General features: G+C 43.7%; 1 protein-coding gene across 1 annotated transcript; it reads right to left on the bottom strand.

Moving 5' to 3' along the window:
• Positions 1-553: 553 nt before the first annotated feature.
• LOC115078550 (olfactory receptor 1509-like) lies at positions 554-1,501 on the bottom strand. Its single transcript, XM_029581474.1, has one exon. The coding sequence runs from the start codon at positions 1,499-1,501 to the stop codon at positions 554-556; it is 948 nt and encodes a 315-aa protein (XP_029437334.1).
• Positions 1,502-18,328: the final 16,827 nt, after the last annotated feature.

The following is an 18,328-nucleotide window of genomic DNA, read 5'->3' as shown; positions in this document are numbered from 1 at the left end:
GGCCCTGTCTACACCCCCCCCTTACCTTTGTCGGGGGATTTACGCCTCCCGGAGGGAGACGTAAATCCCCGCGCGCCAGCGGGCCTGCTGCGCGCCGGGCCGCGACCTGGGGGCGGGTACGGAGGGCACGGCCACGCCCCCGGACCGCCCCGGGCCGTAGCCACGCCCCCTTACCCGACCCCAAAACGCTGCCGACACGCCCCCGAAACGCCGCGACGACCGGGCCCGCCCCCGACACGCCCCCCTCCGAAAACCCCGGGACGTACGCGAGTCCCGGGGTCTGCGCGCGCCGGTGAGCCTATGTAAAATAGGCTCACCGGCGCGCAGGGCCCTGCTCGCGTAAATCCGCCCGGTTTTGGGCGGATTTATGCGAGCAGGGTTCTGAAAATCCGCCCCTATATGTTCTCCTTTAAAATTTCAATGGGTATCAGCTAGTAAACATATATTTCCATACTTTGGATTCTGTAGTGCATGTGGCAAGAGATATAGTTCCTAGGTCTACTAGAGCTTTATATGGAAATCCACTGAAAAATAGAGAAATCACGACAAGAAATTAGTTTATATGTATCTCTGGAAAGGAGACTTTCCTATCTCTCAGTCTCAGCATGCCTTTCTTCACCTCCTCATTTCTCAGGGTGTATATGATGGGATTTAACAAAGGGGTGAGAAGTGTGTAAAACACAGAGAACAATTTGTCAGTGGAAAATGTCACCAAGGGTCTCATGTAAATGAAGACACAGGGGCCAAAAAATATAATGACTACTAGAAGATGGGAGGCACAGGTAGAGAAAGCTTTGCGCCTTCCCTCTGCTGAGCGAATTTTTAAGATAGTGGAGATGATATATATGTAAGATATGACTAATACCAAGAAGCCACCTAGGGCTATTGATCCGCTGTTGGCCATAGACACGGTTTCACTGATAAAGATACTATTGCAAGCCAACAGAGATAAGGGGCGAAGTTCACAAACGAAATGATTTATCTCATTAGGACCACAGAAGGATAACTGAAATGTAGGTAATGCCTGCATAAAACCATGAAAGAAACCACCTATCCATGTAGAGATGATCATATAGAGACATGTTCTTTTGCTCATAATGGTGGTATAACGTAAAGGATTGCAGATGGCAACGTAGCGGTCATAAGCCATTAAGGACAGGTTAATTATTTCTGCTCCTGAAAAGAAATGGAAGAAAAACAACTGAGCAATGCAGTCATTGAAAGAGATGGTTTTGCTCAGCGAGAGGAAGTTTACAAGGGCTTTGGGGACAGTGACTGTTGAAAAGCATAAATCTAAGAAGGACAGGTTGCTGAGGAAGAAGTACATTGGAGAGTGCAGATTTGAGTGCACATATATGGTTACCATGATGAGAACATTCCCAGCTATGGTGAACAGGTAGACAATTAGAAACACCACAAAGAATACTATCTGTAACTCTGGAGTGTCGGAAAGTCCTAGAAGGATGAATTGTGTGACTCTACTTTCATTCCTGACCGCCATTTATTCCACTTCATCAAATTACACCTAAAGAGAAACACAAGAGGCAGGAGAATAAATGAACTGAGATAGATGAAAAGAGAAGAGCAATAACATTTAATGCTCTGTAGCAGGCATTTACGGCACCAGACAGCCTTGGTCTGTCTTGCTCAGTCTTTATCTGTGAGGAAGACTCATCCATTAGCTCATCTGAACCTGCTGAATGGTTTCTGCTGCCCATATTCTTATAGACAATTCATAGTCCATCCTCAGTTGCCCCTGAGAGCACAAAACCTATGAGCTGGATTACTGTATCATGAGGTACTTTCTTTAATTTAACCTTTAAAACATGGTTTAATCGGTTGATGATCCCCCTATCCCTCTCCCACCCTCCAGTGCAAGTTGTACAAAGTAATCCTGAGATTTCTGAATAAAGATCTTTCCATCTGTAGCCAATTTTAAAAAGTCCTTTCCAACTCCCTATATTCAGTTCTCTACAGATCCTTGGATTGGTTATTTCCCACATGAGGTCACTATACATTTTGATCCCCAGCAATCCACTTTCCTCTTATTAATAACAAAATATTACGTTTCCTTTGGATGCAATTTAGAATTTAGTTGCCTAGACATAACAATCCATAAAATCTTTTCTAATCTCACCTCAATTCTAATGGGGAATTTCTTTCTTCTGAAGGTGATGAAATGTTTCACCATAACCTGCGTCTAAAAGTAAAGAATCAAATTAGTGATTTAATAACCAAGGAGGAAAAGTATCAAATCCAGCTGACAAGCTCTGAAACCCACACTAAGGACCATGTACACAAGGTATCGACATAAAATGAAGGGGAAACAGTTTACTATATCTAGAGCGATTCATGTATTCTCTTTTTATTTGATATATTGTCTATTAATTGATGATACCCTTGATGTTATTGGTTATTACATCAGATGATTAATGCTGATCAGTTCCTTTGTACAAGTTCATTTATAAAGTTTCATTTTTGTATGGGGGCTTTTCATGAAAGGTGGCGCTATTGGCCGTGCTACTGGCGATGATAACGTAATTTACCCTATCGCCGCCAACGAAGACATCGCCGCATCCGCCTCCTCGCCGCCCCGACTCCGCTCCCAGCATGCTATCGCATGCGAAAAGGGACTTTTCGCACACGATAAGCCTTACAAAATGACCCCCTAAATGACAGAAATTAACAACTAAATTTTAGAAGTCTGGCGCGAGCAAAAACCGGGAGATACATGTGTGGCCGGGCCATGCGTGTACCAAGCACATTTTAAGAAAAGAGTGTCACCCACCGATATAACATTGGGCACAGATGTGCACGCAGGTTTCATATTTTATAACATGTGGACAATGACACGCGCATGTTATAAAATCGGCACATCCATGTACGCGCACCGGGAACCGCGCACACATCTTCTAAAATCTATCCCTAAGTGTTAAGGGCATATTTTTTGTTGTTTTAGAAAATTATTTTATGAGAGAATTTAAATCTCTAAATATCTCCCCCTGTTTCTTTTTCCCTTTGTCTCACACTTTTTCTCTCCTGTTTTCTGACCGCTTGCTTTTTTTTTTTTCTGTGTTTCTCTTTCTGACACCCACCTGCTTCAGTTTCACCACAGGGCATCCCTGACCCAGCTAACACATCCATTCAGACTGCGATTACAATTACAGCAGTCATCTGCCTACTCTTTCTTCTCATTTAAAGCTGCAGGTCTACTCTTCCAGGTTTAGTCAGCCTTGATCTCTCTCACACATTTATTTTAAAGATAAAAGTTGGAGAGCGACAATAAAAGACAGCAAGCGAGGTGGGACAAAGAGACAAACAATGAAAGAAAAAGAGGAGAGGAAAGGAATTGTGGATTAATAATTGTCAGGACAGCTTGCAAGTTCGGCATCAAATACTGTAACTGAATAGATATTCTTTCACTGTTTCCCTGGATATCCTCGTATGTTAACGAAATGACACTGACACTAATGTGAAATGACCAGAAACTGCAAAATAGGTTTAAAAAAATAGGCACATAGGTAGATACCTTACTTACAACGACTCTCTTGCTTTCTACCTTGCTCTCACTTGGTGATGAAGTCTCTTCATTTCCAAATTATAAACGCATTCCTGAAAAGTCCCAAGATGTATAATTTCTCAGATACAGTACATGCAGAGATTCTGGAGAATAGGCAGCATCTCCTTCACTGGATCAGCTGAAAGCTGAGCTTTGGAAAGACTGACGGTCTCTCTTCGCTTTCTCCTGTAGGCAGCAATGCAAAATACTTAAACTGTTTGGGACTCCTGGGATAAAAATCCTTGGAGGATCTTAAATAAGATGCAGCTAAAAGATTGTCATTTCCAATTTTCACTGGTAGCCACTTTGAGTTTTGAATTTGGAAAAACAAATAATTTGGAATCTATATAGTCTGTCTGGAATAAATTTTGGATGCATAAGAAGATCCAAGTCACTTAGGCCCAGATTTACCTATGTCGCAGGGCTCCCTGAATCGCTCGCTAATGGGGGGCGGGGCCTGCAAAAGCCCGCAGCGATCATAAAAGGTGGCGCTATTGGGTGCGAAATGGGCAGCGAAAAGGGTTCTTCCCTTTTCACTGTCCGCGATGTCCTCGTGGCGTTCGCCCCGACTCCTCCTCTTCCGGGGCAGACGCCGCCCTGACTCCGTCCCTTTTTAGCTATCGCACGTGAAACGTCCCTTTTCGCGTGCGCTAGCTTTAGAAAATGACCCCCTTAATAACTGAATTTTTCCTACTATCAAAATTCAAACACATCTTTTCTTTCAAAGTCAGCAATGGTTTAATTCATATGGAGACAAGAGATGCAAATTCTTTCATAATGCACCAGCACTGCAAACCAAAATGCATTCTTTATCACAAGCTGGTGATATTAATTCATTGCATGCTGTATAGAGCTCCTTACCATCTCGTCCCTTTGGAAACTTTTATGCTTTTCAAGCGCCACAAATGAAGTGCCAGGTCACTCATCCTACAACAGGCTGCATCATTATTTCTTTGTTTTAAGTATACCAGACATCTTTTTTCTGGGCACTGAACCAGCGCTGAGAGCAATTTTCCCTTGCCCTGTCCCTCTATCTGTATACATAGATAGATGGCCTGCACTCAGCATGGAGGAGTGAATAGGGGTCCCCACACCATGTGGTGGTCCCATCAATAACAGCATTCCAGGACCCCTCAACCTCCTAAGTTCAGCCCTGTGGATATGTCTGAAGAGCTATAAAGCAGTGTAAAGCTACGGTTCCAGCACACCTGACAAATTCAGGTTAGATCAGTACAAGGCCATGGCTCCTGATATCTGTTCCACCAGAAGATGCTAGGAAAACTATGAAAACCACCTTCTTTTTATTTCTAGAGTTGTATACTTTTTTTATCTGAAATGTATTTGGTAAATAAAATTTTGTAATAGTCAATATGTTAGGAAATTATATGAACTGATATTTTACCATTGGTAAAAGACACAAAACAATGTAAGACATTGATAAGACAGGCAAAGAGAGAATTTGAAAAGAAGTTGGCTGTAGAGGCAAAAACTCAAAGTAAAAACTTTTTTAAATATATCCGAAGCAGAAAGCCTGTGAGGGAGTCAGTTGGACTGTTAGATGATCGAGGGGTTAAAAGGGCACTTAGAGAAAATAAGGCCATCGCGGAAAGATTAAATGATTTCTTTGCTTCGGTGTTTAGTGAAGAGGATGTTGGGGATGTACCCGTAATGGAGAAGGTTTTCATGGGTAATGATTCAGATGGACTGAATCAAATCACGGTGAACCTAGAAGATGTGGTAGGCCTGATTGACAAACTGAAGAGTAGTAAATCACCTGGACCGGATGGTATACACCCCAGAGTTTTGAAGGAACTAAAAAATGAAATTTCAGACCTATTAGTAAAAATTTGTAACTTATCATTAAAATCATCCATTGTACCTGAAGACTGGAGGATAGCAAATGTAACCCAAATATTTAAAAAGGGCTCCAGGGGCGATCCGGGAAACTACAGACCAGTTAGCCTGACTTCAGTGCCAGGAAAAATAGTGGAAATTATTCTAAACATCAAAATCACAGAACATATAGAATGGAACAAAGTCAGCATGGCTTTACCAAGGGCAAGTCTTGCCTCACAAATCTGCTTCACTTTTTTGAAGGAGTTAATAAACATGTGGATAAAGGTGAACCGGTAGATGTAGTATACTTGGATTTTCAAAAGGCGTTTGACAAAGTTCCTCATGAGAGGCTTCTAGGAAAAGTAAAAAGTCATGGGATAGGTGGCGATGTCCTTTCGAGGATTGCAAACTGGCTAAAAGACAGGAAACAGAGAGTAGGATTAAATGGACAATTTTCTCAGTGGAAGGGAGTGGACAGTGGAGTGCCTCAGGGATCTGTATTGGGACCCTTACTTTTCAATATATTTATAAATGATCTGGAAAGAAATACGACGAGTGAGGTAATCAAATTTGCAGATGACACAAAATTGTTCAGAGTAATTAGAAGCAGATTGTGATAAATTGCAGGAAGACCTTGTGAGACTGGAAAATTGGGCATCCAAATGGCAGATGAAATTTAATGTGGATAAGTGCAAGGTGATGCATATAGGGAAAAATAACCCATGCTAAAATTACACGATGTTGGGTTCCATATTAGGTGCTACAACCCTAGAAAGAGATCTAGGCGTCATAGTGGATAACACATTGAAATCGTCGGTTCAGTGTGCTGCGGCAGTCAAAAAAGCAAACAGAATGTTGGGAATTATTAGAAAGGGAATGGTGAATAAAATGGAAAATGTCATAATGCCTCCTTATCACTCCATGGTGAGACTGCACCTTGAATACTGTGTACAATTCTGGTCACCGCATCTCAAAAAAGATATAATTGCGATGGAGAAGGTACAGAGAAGGGCTACCAAAATGATAAGGGGAATGGAACAGCTCCCCTATGAGGAAAGACTAAAGAGGTTAGGAATTTTCAGCTTGGAGAAGAGATGGCTGATGGGGGATATGATAGAGATGTTTAAAATTATGAGAGGCTAGAACGGGTAGATGTGAATCGGTTATTTACTCTTTCGGATAGTAGAAAGACTAGGGGGGGCACTCCATGAAGTTAGCATGAGGCACATTTAAAACTAATCAGAGAAAGTTTTTTTTTCCTCAACGCACAATTAAACTCTGGAATTTGTTGCCAGAGGTTGTGGTTAGTGCAGTTAGTATAGCGGTGTTTAAAAAAGGATTGGATAAGTTCTTGAAGGAGAAGTCCATTACCTGCTATTAAGTTCACTTAGAGAATAGCCACTGCCATTAGCAATGGTAACATGGAATAGACTTAGATTTTGGGTAATTGCCAGGTTCTTATGGCCTGGATTGGCCACTGTTGGAAACAGGATGCTGGGCTTGATGGACCCTTGGTCTGACCCAGTATGGCATTTTCTTATGTTCTTATGTTCTTAGGTAGAGAGTCCATCAAGCTAGGTTGAGAGAACATTGCACAAATCTCATCTTTGTGTGAGTTTCCTCACTCTGAATGACATCAGATCTTCACAAGAGAGCACTGTTCTGTTCATACATCTCAAACTGCATGTCAAAGTGGTCCCTAAACCCCTACACTACTACCTAAACCTCATCTCGATTTACTAGGTGGGCCTCCTATAGAGGTATAAATACCTAACTACTAGAAGGCCCTTATAGCTCGTTTGTTTGTCTCTCTCTCTCTCTCTCTCTCTCTCTCAATTTCAGGCCTTTCCCAGCCTAAAATGGAATTTGCAAAAAGATTGCAATTTGCATTGTGGTTATATCACACAGCTTAACGCTAATGAAAAAGGAATAGTTAGCTTTGGCATTTAAAATTGTGCGATATCACAAAATTACCACCCCAGACTGTTTTAAAAATTAGCATCGCATCATGCATGTTAGTGCTTTTTGCAAACGCCTTAAAGCATGCGAAAACGCCATAATGCAAGTTGATAAATGACCCCCTCTGTTTGTACTTTTATGCCTACTTACAGGCAAGACATTACATTGTTCAGCTACAGAAATCCTTTGTAAATTTATTTCATTTTTATTCACTTGCCACAGTCATCAGGTCAGTGAGTATTAAGATGAATAAATTATCTTATAGGTATAAGTTGCATTTGGTGAATTTACTTTCAGACTCATTAAATGACTTGGCTCTTTATTGGTCTTTGGGGATCCAACTCTCTTCTTTAGATATGATGCAATGTTTTGAACACCTTGGGAAATTATCCTGGATGCCAGATATCAAGAAATGCCGTTTAAAATGTTGCATCATAGTTATACTGACCCTATGAAAGCTGCTAAATTTGATATTACTCAGTCTGATATTTGCAACAAGTGTAAGAGTGACAGTGGTACTTTTATTCAACAGTTATTGCTGGGTCCTAGGTTATATCTGTTATAGGAAGGCATTATCTGCAATTTATAAAATTATTTATTTATTTATTTAAAAGCTTTTATATACCGATGTTCATGTAATAGTATATATCACGTCGGTTTACAGAGAACTAAGGTTAGAAATTACAATGAACATAAGGGATATATAGAACATGGCGTACATAATAAGGATTGTAGAGAACCAAAGTTAGCATTACATCGAACATAGTAAAAGCATTGTATCAAAACATAAGAACATACGATTATACCAGTAAACTGATAGACAATTGGGCATTTGCCACAGAAATTCTAACCCGAGACCATGGTCCGAGAGTAATCTAGCACAAGATAAAGAAATGAATGAATAACTGAGGGTAGCAATCAAAGCTGGGGTATTGGGGTTGTGAAGGCTTTAAGTGAAGGCTTTTGTGAAAAGCCAAGTCTTAAGCTTTTTCTTAAATGTCCGCAGACAAGGTTCTAGGCGAAGGTCCGTGGGGAGAGCGTTCCAGTGTGTGGGACCGGCTGTCGAGAATGCATGTTTCTTGAGCAATGACTTGACGGGTGGTGCATAAAGGGTGCCTAAATACCTGGTCTGATCGGTCTGGATGATGAGTGATGACGAAGAGGGCAGTTTAGTTCTAGCGAGGTTTGGGAGTGGTCTTATGAATCATGGTTAGAACTTTGTACAGGATTCTGGATTTAATGGGGAGCCAATGTAGGTTCTTAAGAATAGGTGTGATGTGTTCTCCTCTGCTGGAATTGGTTAAGATCCTGGCAGCGGAATTCTGTAACATTTGTAGTGGTTTGGTGGTGATAACTGGAAGGCCGATTAGCAGGGAGCTGCAGTAATCTATTTTTGAGAATAAGATTGCTTGGAAAACTGTTTGAAAGTCTTGAAGATGGAGGAGAGGTTTCAGCTTTTTTAATATATGCAGTTTGTTGTATTATTGACAAATTTTTTTTAGGTTCAGCCAGTTGTCTATAATTACGCCGAGGTCTCTTACTTGAGTGGTGGAGGTCGTTTGGGGTGAGTTGAGGTTGTTGACCGCCTGAGCATTGTCATCATGCGTGATAAGCATAAATTCAGTTTTTGAAGTATTGAGTACTAAATTAAGGCTGGGGAGGAGGGTGTTTATGGACTGTAGACAACTATTCCAGAAATTATATGAAATTAAATTATATGAAATTATATATATATATATTATATATATAATAAATATATATATATATATATATATATATAATAAATTATTATATATAATTAAATTATATAGAAATTATATGTGATATGTAAAATCGAACACCGGTATATAAAAGTAAATAAATAAATAAATAAATTGAGGGAATTAGAGATTGATTCTGTGACTGGTATCAGAATCTGGATGTCATCAGCGTAGATGAAGTGCGTAACCTTTAGACTTGTGAGAAGTTGACAGAGGGTGAGAAGATAAATGTTAAATAAAGGTGGGGGAGAGAGAGGATCCTTGAGGGACTCCGAGTGTGGACTTAACAGAGTGAGAATCTTTATTGCTTATTCTAACCTTGAAATTCCTATTGTCGAGGAATGACTTGAACCAGTCAAGGGCTGTTCCTGATATACCTATGTCTGAGAGCCGGTTGATGAGGATGGAGTACTTCACCATGTCGAATGCTGCAGCTATATCGAGAAGTGCCAAAAGGTAGGGGGTCTTTTTTTTCAAGGCCTGTGAGGGCGCTGTCTGTCAGTGAGATTAGAAGGGATTCCATAATGAGAGATTTGTGGAATCCGAATTGGGCTGATGTTAGAATCTTGTGTTCCTCTAGGTATTCCGAGAGTTGTTTGTTAACTATTTTCTCCATGAGTTTGGTGACAAACGGTAGGTTAGCGATGGGGCGAAAATTGACCGAGTCCATTGGGTTCAGGTTGGATTTCTTGAGTAGTGGTTTGAGGGTGGCTAGTTTCAGCGCGTCCAATACTAATCCTTGAGCTAGCGAGCAGTTGATAATCTCTGCTAGTGGCTTAGAGATGGTGTTTGGGATGGTGAGCAGTAGTTTAGAAGGAATGGAATCCATCGGATGAGTGGAGGGTTTCATCTTTTTGAGAATAGATTCAATTTCGAGCGAAGTGGTCGGTTCGAAAGATTCTAGGTTTACTTTCTGGCTTAAGGAGGGAGTGTGGTGTGAAGATGGTTCTGAATTTGAAGAAGCCAGAGGGGCTATTAGATTGAGGATTTTATTTTCGAAAAATTGTGCAAGTTCTGAGCACCTAGATTGGGCTTGATTGTCGGGGATGACTGAAGAAGTGGGTTTCGTGAGCTCTGAGACGAAGGAGAACAATGCTTTGGCGTCAAAGGAGAAATTATGAATTTTCCGGGCATAAAAGTCTCTTTTTGTATGAAGGATGATGTTTCTGTAGCTGTGCATGAAGGTTTTGTACTCAGTTAGTGTAGCTTTGGAGGGTCTCTTTCGCCATAAGTGTTCTTTGTGTCTTAGTTCTAGTTTGAGTTTTTTCAATTCCTGTGTAAATCAAGGTTTTTTTGTTCTTAATGGAAGGGTCTAGCTCTTTTGTTTTTAAGGGGCATATTTTTTCTGCTACCTTGTTAGTGATATTATGCCAAGAGGTGAGGGCTGCATCTGCATCAGAGAGATCAAGGTTAGCAAGTTCCTTCGAAAGATGGGAGCTGAGGTCGTCCATGGAGCAGGAATTCCTGTAATGGATTGTAGTTTTGGAGAAGGGGGAAGCTGGGTTTTCCTTGATGCAGAGGTCAGTTGTGATCATTCGGTGGTCTGACCATGGGATAGGGGAGCAATGAGGCAGGAAGGTTTGGGTGAGGCCTGAATTTATGAATATGAGGTCCAAGGTATGACCAGCTTTGTGCGTGGGACTATTCACGATTTGTGTGAAGCCCATAGCCTTGAAGGAAGATAGCAGAGCTTCGCAGTTCATGGAGTGGGGGATCACGTCGACGTGGAGGTTAAAATCTCCAATGATGACGGCTGGGGTGTTGTTTTTCATGTGTTTGGCAATGAGCTCAATGAGATGAGAAGGGTCCGAGTCTAGGAGACCAGGTGGAGCATAAATTAAGCAGATTTGGAGCTGTTTAGAGTTGAATAGAGTGAATTCGAGTCTGGAAGTATGTTTAGTGTTCTGTAGGGTTAATTTTAGCTCTTTTTTAGCTGCTAAGAAAATTCCCCCACCTCTTTTACTGCTGTACTTTCTTCATTTGATGGGGGTCTGTTGCTACATGGTTCAACCCCATTCTTTTAGCCATTGTCCAAGGGATAGAAGAAATTTGTTTATGTCCCTAGATTAATGGCACTATTTTGTATTTTTAAATTTTGGATTCAAAATGATGTGCCTCCAAGTCCCCTTTGGCATCAATTTATGGCAGATTGGATGTAATTAGAATAAGAGGCTGTTCTTTTTATGGAAAGATTGGTGTCAAAAGACTAAATAAAGGCTTGGGAATTCTTATGCTTTGTTATCCATGTCTATTGCTAATTCAAAGCTTCTTAGATATTCAGCTCAGTGGGCCTAATCCTGATAATTCTGTTTTTGCATGTATGTGTGTGAATGGGTGTCTAGTGAAGTGTTAATGCAATATTATTTTTTGCGTTGCATATGTTACAAAAAAGATGTGATGCATACAGCAGAGTTTTAGTTACACTGTTGTTGATCTCCAGTTGGCTCCGTTTGTGGACCTCTTTGTTCTATATGGTCATGGCTACCTATTTTGTTGATTGTTGCATATTTTACAGGTACCCCACCACCAAAAGCAAAACAAAACTTGGAAGATGGTGAGAAAGAGTCAGTAAAAGATCCTGACCAGACTCAGTAATGTGTTAGTTTTTGGTTTTGGTTTTTTTTACTTTTTGTCATGGTGTTCATGTATTTTATTTTATTTTATATTATTATTATTTTGTAAGGCCTTTTATATTTTCTTATTTGATTTGTATTGTTTCCATTTTATAATTTTTGTTTTAATTCATGTGATTATTGTGCATGTTTCTATAACCCACCAAGACCAGGCTAAAAATAATTTAAATAAATAAATAAACGAACTTTAAATGATGCTGCCTAATTTTTTAAATGTTATTAATTTATTTTCTGCCTTTTGTGACACTTCAAAGTGGATTACATTCAGGTACTGTAAGTATGCAGATTTCAAATCCTAATTTAGTAAAACTTTAAACCCAGCAGAAAAACCAAACCCTCCTCCTCAGTTCCTATCACATAAAGAATAACGTCACCATGAGTGGCTGCTCTCTCTTTATCATCAGGAGGTGGAAGATTCATGTATTACTTGTGTTTTATCTTTCTCAGCTCAGATTGGAGAGGTGTGGTCCTCCATTCTGAGATATTGACGGGTTTTAAACGTTCATGAAATATTTAAGAATTTACCACACATAGCATGTACTAGGGATACTAATCTTCTTTGCAATTAATTTTGTCAGATTTTGTGAAACAAGATGCAGATGCACAATCCTTATACAGGGCACAGTAAGGGAGCAGGCCCTTTGCGGTTACTGTTCAATCTGCTCATTTTCAATGCATGGAGTAGCAGTGTTTGTACCTTCTGCAACTTTTACCCTACCTTTCAAACAATGCACTACTTATCAATCTAAGAATGTGGTATATATCTTAGGGTACCCTTTTCAAAAATTGTTTGTAGGAAAAACAACACATCCTGCTAAAACGAGGATGACTGAACATTGAACTAGTTTGAACACACATCGTGTGGCAGCCCTCGTAGCTAAAATTTATGAAGAACAGAGACATGTGTTGGAAGGTTTTATTCAGTCAGGCCGATGCACCAGGAAGCACGTCCATAACCCCCGATGCAAAACAGGGATTAGAGTAACCAAAATGTGCGTCCAACCAAGCGCGTAGCTAATAGCACTTATCACATGTAAATTCATGTTGATGAGGCTATTACCTATTTCAAGTGCACCCAATGGGGTAGATTTTCAAATAGCGCGAATTGGCCTACTTTTGCTGGCGCATCAGGCGCAAGCAAAAGTAAGCTGGATTTTAGTAGATACGCGCGGAGCCGCGCGTATCTACTAAAATCCTGGATCGGCGCGCGCAAGGCTATTGATTTTGTATAGCCGGCGCGCGCCGAGCCGCGCAGCCTACCCCCGTTCCCTCCGAGGCCGCTCCGAAATTGGAGCGGCCTCGAAGGGAACTTCCTTTTGCCCTCCCCTCACCTTCCCCTCCCTTCCCCTACCTAACCAACCCACCCGGCCCTGTCTAAGCCCCCCCCTTACCTTTGTCGGGGGATTTACGCCTCCCAGAGGGAGGCGTAAATCCCCGCGCGCCAGCGGGCCTCTTGCGCACCGGGATGCGACCTGGGGGCGGGTACGGAGGGCGCGGCCATGCCCCCGGACCGCCCCGGGCCGTAGCCACGCCCCTGTACCCGCCCCCAAAACGCTGCCGACACGCCCCCGAAACGCCGCGATGACCGGGCCCGCCACCGACACGCCCCCGACATGCCCCCCTCGGAGAACTCGCCTAAATCCGCCCGGATTTGGGCGGATTTAGGCGAGCAGGGCTCTGAAAATCTGCCCCAATGTGCACATTTATTTTACCCTCAAAAATTAATGCCTGCACTGCAGCAGGTGTTAATTCTTGAGGAGCCCAAAAAGTTCACAGAAAGGCAGAAAATACTGCTTTTCTGTAGTTCCTCTGACTTCATATCGTGGTGATATTAAGTCAGAGGAACCGGAAAAGGAGAACCCTAAAAAAAATAAAATTGTGCCAGCAGTCAGGTTAGGAAAAAGGAAACTCAATTAACGAGCACCCATTTTCCTAACCCACTGAAAACCACGTTTCCTGGGTGCCCACTGCCGAGGAGGGGTTTGTGAAACAACATTTTCCCTAGTGCCTCCTTTTTACCGTGACAGCCAATTTAAATATTAATATTTGATCGGCATGCGTTAAGAGAGCTGGTGCTCAATCATGAGGGCCCATGTAATGCGCACCACTGTTGCATTGGCCTGAGTGTGTGTGATCAGATTAGCATAGATTGGCAGAGGGGAGATATAGCGGGTTCTCTCTTGTGTCTAGAGCAGGGGTGGGCAAGTCCGGTCCTCGAGGGCTGCAAGCCAGTCGGGTTTTCAGGATACCCCTAGGGGCGGATTTTCAGAGCCCTGCTCGCGTAAATCCGCCCAAAATCGGGCGGATTTACGCGAGCAGGGCCCTGCGCGCCGGGAAGCCTATTTTACATAGGCCTCCCGGCGCGCGCAGAGCCCCGGGACTCGCGTAAGTCCCGGGGTTCTCGGAGGGGGGGCGTGTCGGGGGCGGGCCCGGTCGTCGCGGTGTTTCGGGGGCGTGTCGACAGCGTTTTGGGGGCGGGTACGGGGGCATGGCTACGGCCCGGGGGCGTGGCCGCGCCCTCCGTAACCGCCCCCAGGTCGCGGCCCGGCGCGCAGGAGTCCCGCTCGCGTGCGGGGATTTACGCCTCCCTCCGGGAGGCGTAAATCCCCCGACAAAGGTAGGATGGGGGTTTAGACAGGGCCGGGCGGGTGGGTTAGGTAGGGGAAGGGAGGGGAAGGTGAGGGGAGGGCAAAGGAAAGTTCCCTTCTAGGCCGCTCCGATTTCGGAGCGGCCTAGGAGGGAACAGGGGTAGGCTGCGCGGCTCGGCGCGCGCAGGCTATACGAAATCGATAGCCTTGCGCGCGCCGATCCAGGATTTTAGCCGATACGCGCGACTACGCGCGTATCTACTAAAATCCAGCGTACTTTTGTTTGCGCCTGGCGCGCAAACAAAAGTAGGCTATTCGCGCTCGTCTGAAAATCTACCCCCTAATGAATATGCATGAGAGAGACCTGCATACAACTGAGGCAGTGTGTATGCAGGTCTCTCTCATGCATATTCATTAAGGATATTCTGAAAACCCGACTGGTTTGCAGCCCTCGAGGACCGGAATTGCCCACCCCTGGTCTAGAGCAACGTTGGATTTATAGATTACACAATTTAGTTCCACATCATTTACATTCTGAACTGGATTCTGAGGTTTTCCTGTAATGGACCCTGTCTCTACACTATTTTCAGGATAATATTGATGTCATCGCACTTAATTACTCCAGGGATTTAAACTTAGCATCTAGAGAAAGAGATTCCCTTCTAGACATTCATTCTATACAATCATGAGAAGTGCTGTAGGTCCATCTAGGAACAGTTTTTTTGTTTACATTTTACAGATAAGTGGTTTTCTACATCATTGTCCCTGATGAAGTGCTGACATGAAACATTGGTCAATTCTGGGCAGTGACGGAAGGTTAGAAACAATTTGAAGGATTTGCGACTTTTTAACTGCATATAAAATCTAAATATACAACCCCTCGATCATCTATCAGTCCTGCAGACTCCCTCAGAGGTTTTCTGCTTTGATATATTTACAAGAACATAAGAACATAAGAAAATGCCATACATGGTCAGACCAAGGGTCCATCAAGCCCAACATCCTGTTTCCAACAGTGGCCAATCCAGGCCATAAGGACCTGGCAAGTACCCAAAAACTAAGTCTATTCCATGTAACCATTGCTAATGGCAGTGGCTATTCTCTAATGGGTAGATTTTAAAAAATAGCGCGATCGCGTACTTTTGTTGGCGCACCAGGCGCAAACAAAAGTACGCTGGATTTTAAAAGATACGCGCGTAGCCGCACGTATCTTATAAAATCCGGGATCGGCATGCGCAAGGCTGCCGATTTTGGGCAGCCTGCGCGTGCCGAGCCGCGCAGCCTGCCTCCGTTCCCTCAGAGGCCGCTCCGAAATCGGAGCGGCCTCGGAGGGAACTTTCTTTCGCCCTCCCCTCACCTTCCCCTTCCTTCCCCTACCTCACCCACCCCCCCCCCCGGCCCTATCTAACCCCCCCCTACCTTTATCCATGGATTTACGCCTGCCAGAGGCAGACGTAAATCCATGCGCGCCAGCGGGCTGCTGGCGCGCCAAGACCCAACCCGGGGTCTGTTCCAGAGGGTGCGGCCACGCCCCCGGAATGCCCCTGGGCCGAAACCATGCCCCTGGGCCCGCCCCCAAATACCATGTCACGCCCCCGAAACGCCAGGTCATTTGGCAACGCCCCCGACACGCCCCTGACACTCCCCCTTAAAAAAGCCCCGAGACTTACACGCGTCCCGGGGATCTGCGCGCGCCGGCGGCCTATGCAAAATAGGTGCGCCGGTGCGCGAGGGCCCTGCTCACGTAAATCCAGCCGGATTTACGCGAGCAGGGCATTTAAAATCCGCCCGTAAGTGAACTTAATAGCAGGTAATGGACTTCTCCTCCAAGAACTTTTTTAAACACAGCTACACTAACTGCACTAACCACATCCTCTGGCAACAAATTCCAGAGTTTAATTGTGCGTTGAGTAAAAAAGAACTTTCTCCGATTAGTTTTAAATGTGCCCCATGCTAACTTCATGGAGTGCCCCCTAGTCTTTCTACTATCCGAAAGAGTAAATACGTTTTTATTATGAGATTTGCCTCTACGGTTAACTTCATTTCACATTCTCTCTTGGCCTCTCTTTTCAATGCTTTACAGTTAATGTGACAATGCTTATGCTTTTTCCTATTTTCTTCAGATGAATCCTTCTTTTAATTTTTGAAGGGGTTGGGTTTTTTTTGTTAAAATAGCCTCTTCCACCTCACTTTTTTACCATTCCAGCAATCATTTGGCCTTCCTTCTACCTTTCTTAATGTGTGGAAGACATTTGGACTGCATTTCCAAAATGGTATTTTTAAACAATATCTACACAATTTGTATACTCTTAACCTTTACAGCTGCACCTTTAAGGGTTTTTTTATAACTATTTTCCTCATTTTATCAAAGTTCCATATTCCTACTTTCTAGTTCTACCTGTGGGTGCCAAATTCTTAAATCCAGCCCTGCAGATACATGGCATGGCTATCCTGTCCCCTCTGTATGGTCCGCGGTCGGACCTGCTCACCTCTCTCAGCCATCCAAGAGCCAAGGACTCACTGCCACTGCCGGTGCCGGCCAGCCCCATTGCCCTACCCGGCACATGCCAACTCCGGCGTCCTCGCAGGCCTCACGGCGGAGCTCCCGCCGGGATTCCTCATCCATCGTCTCCTTGGTCCCGCCCCTAGGCGCGCACGCGGATGACCTCCCATCTTATAAAGGGCCAAGCACGGGAATCCCGGCTGAGTCACTCCCTGATGACATCACATGAGCCTTGTTATATAAGGCAGGGCTCATTCCCCAGTTCCCTGCCTTGGCAATCAGTTCGACACTGTGGTGTACTATTTTGCCTCCGTCTCATCATCTGTTCTAGTCTTGTTCCAGCCTTGTTCAAGCATCCTCCTGTTCCAGCATCTTTCTGTTCCTGCATCTGTCCTCCGTTTGTTCCTAGGTAGTACCTTCGGACTGCCTCTCCGGTACTGACCTCTGCCTGCCTCTGACCTTCCTGCTCACTACCTAGATCTTGACCTCTTCCTGCTCCACGACTACTCTCAGACTGACCTTCTGGAACCTGACCCTCGCTTTGGCTGACCATCCACGGTCTGACCTTTGGTACTTGACCCCGGCTATCCTTGACCACACCTCCTTGGTTCTGGCCCTGCTCCGAGCCCTGACATCTTCGACACATTTCCGGCACTCTGTGGCTCCTCACGCCTCCTGTCCAGATATCGACCGTGCTCCCTTCTTCTTGGTGGGCACACCTCTAACCTTTCTCTCCAGAAGATCTTACGAGGCCCACCTAAGACTAAGCGGCCCGGGTCCCTACAGGCTCCACCCGGGGAGACCTCGGGATTCCAGTGGTGAAGCTCCAGCTTTGTATCCTGTACTCTGCCTTCTGGTGGCAGGTGCTCCCTGGGTCTGACCAGGGAGCAGTTCCTCCCTGCATCAGGCCAAGGGTCCACCCCCAAGCGCTACATACACACACACACACACACACAAACACACACACACTGATGCTCCACACTTATGTTCTATCTAATACACTTTGTGTCCTTTTCTATACAGTTTCTTACATTTTTCCCTACCATTCACTTTCTCAACAAATATATCCTTTCACAGTAAGCAAAAAATATACATCCAAATATAAACATCATTATACAGCATTCCTACTATCTCGCACACAACACGCACCTCTTAGAAGTAAACACAACTACTTCCACTTACTACTTCCAAACCAACCACCCCTTCTTTTACTAAATGATATGTTCTCCTTTGAAATGTCAATGGGTATCAGCTAGTAAGTATAAATTTGCATAAATCAGAATTTGTGCATTCTGTGGCACATGTAGTAGGAGATATAGTTCCCAGGTCTATTATATCTATCAATGGAAACCCTATAAAAAAATAAAATAATGGAGGGAAAAATTATCAGAACTTTGAACAGTGAATTCAAGAATGGATACTAATCATTCAGTGAGAGAAGATGCTTTACACAATAGTGTTTATTTTTTTTTTTTTTACAAGACAAGAAA

The sequence above is a fragment of the Rhinatrema bivittatum genome, chromosome 16 (genome assembly GCF_901001135.1).
Source record: "Rhinatrema bivittatum chromosome 16, aRhiBiv1.1, whole genome shotgun sequence".
NCBI lineage: Eukaryota > Metazoa > Chordata > Amphibia > Gymnophiona > Rhinatrematidae > Rhinatrema > Rhinatrema bivittatum.
This window is presented reverse-complemented; position numbering and strand designations above follow the sequence as displayed.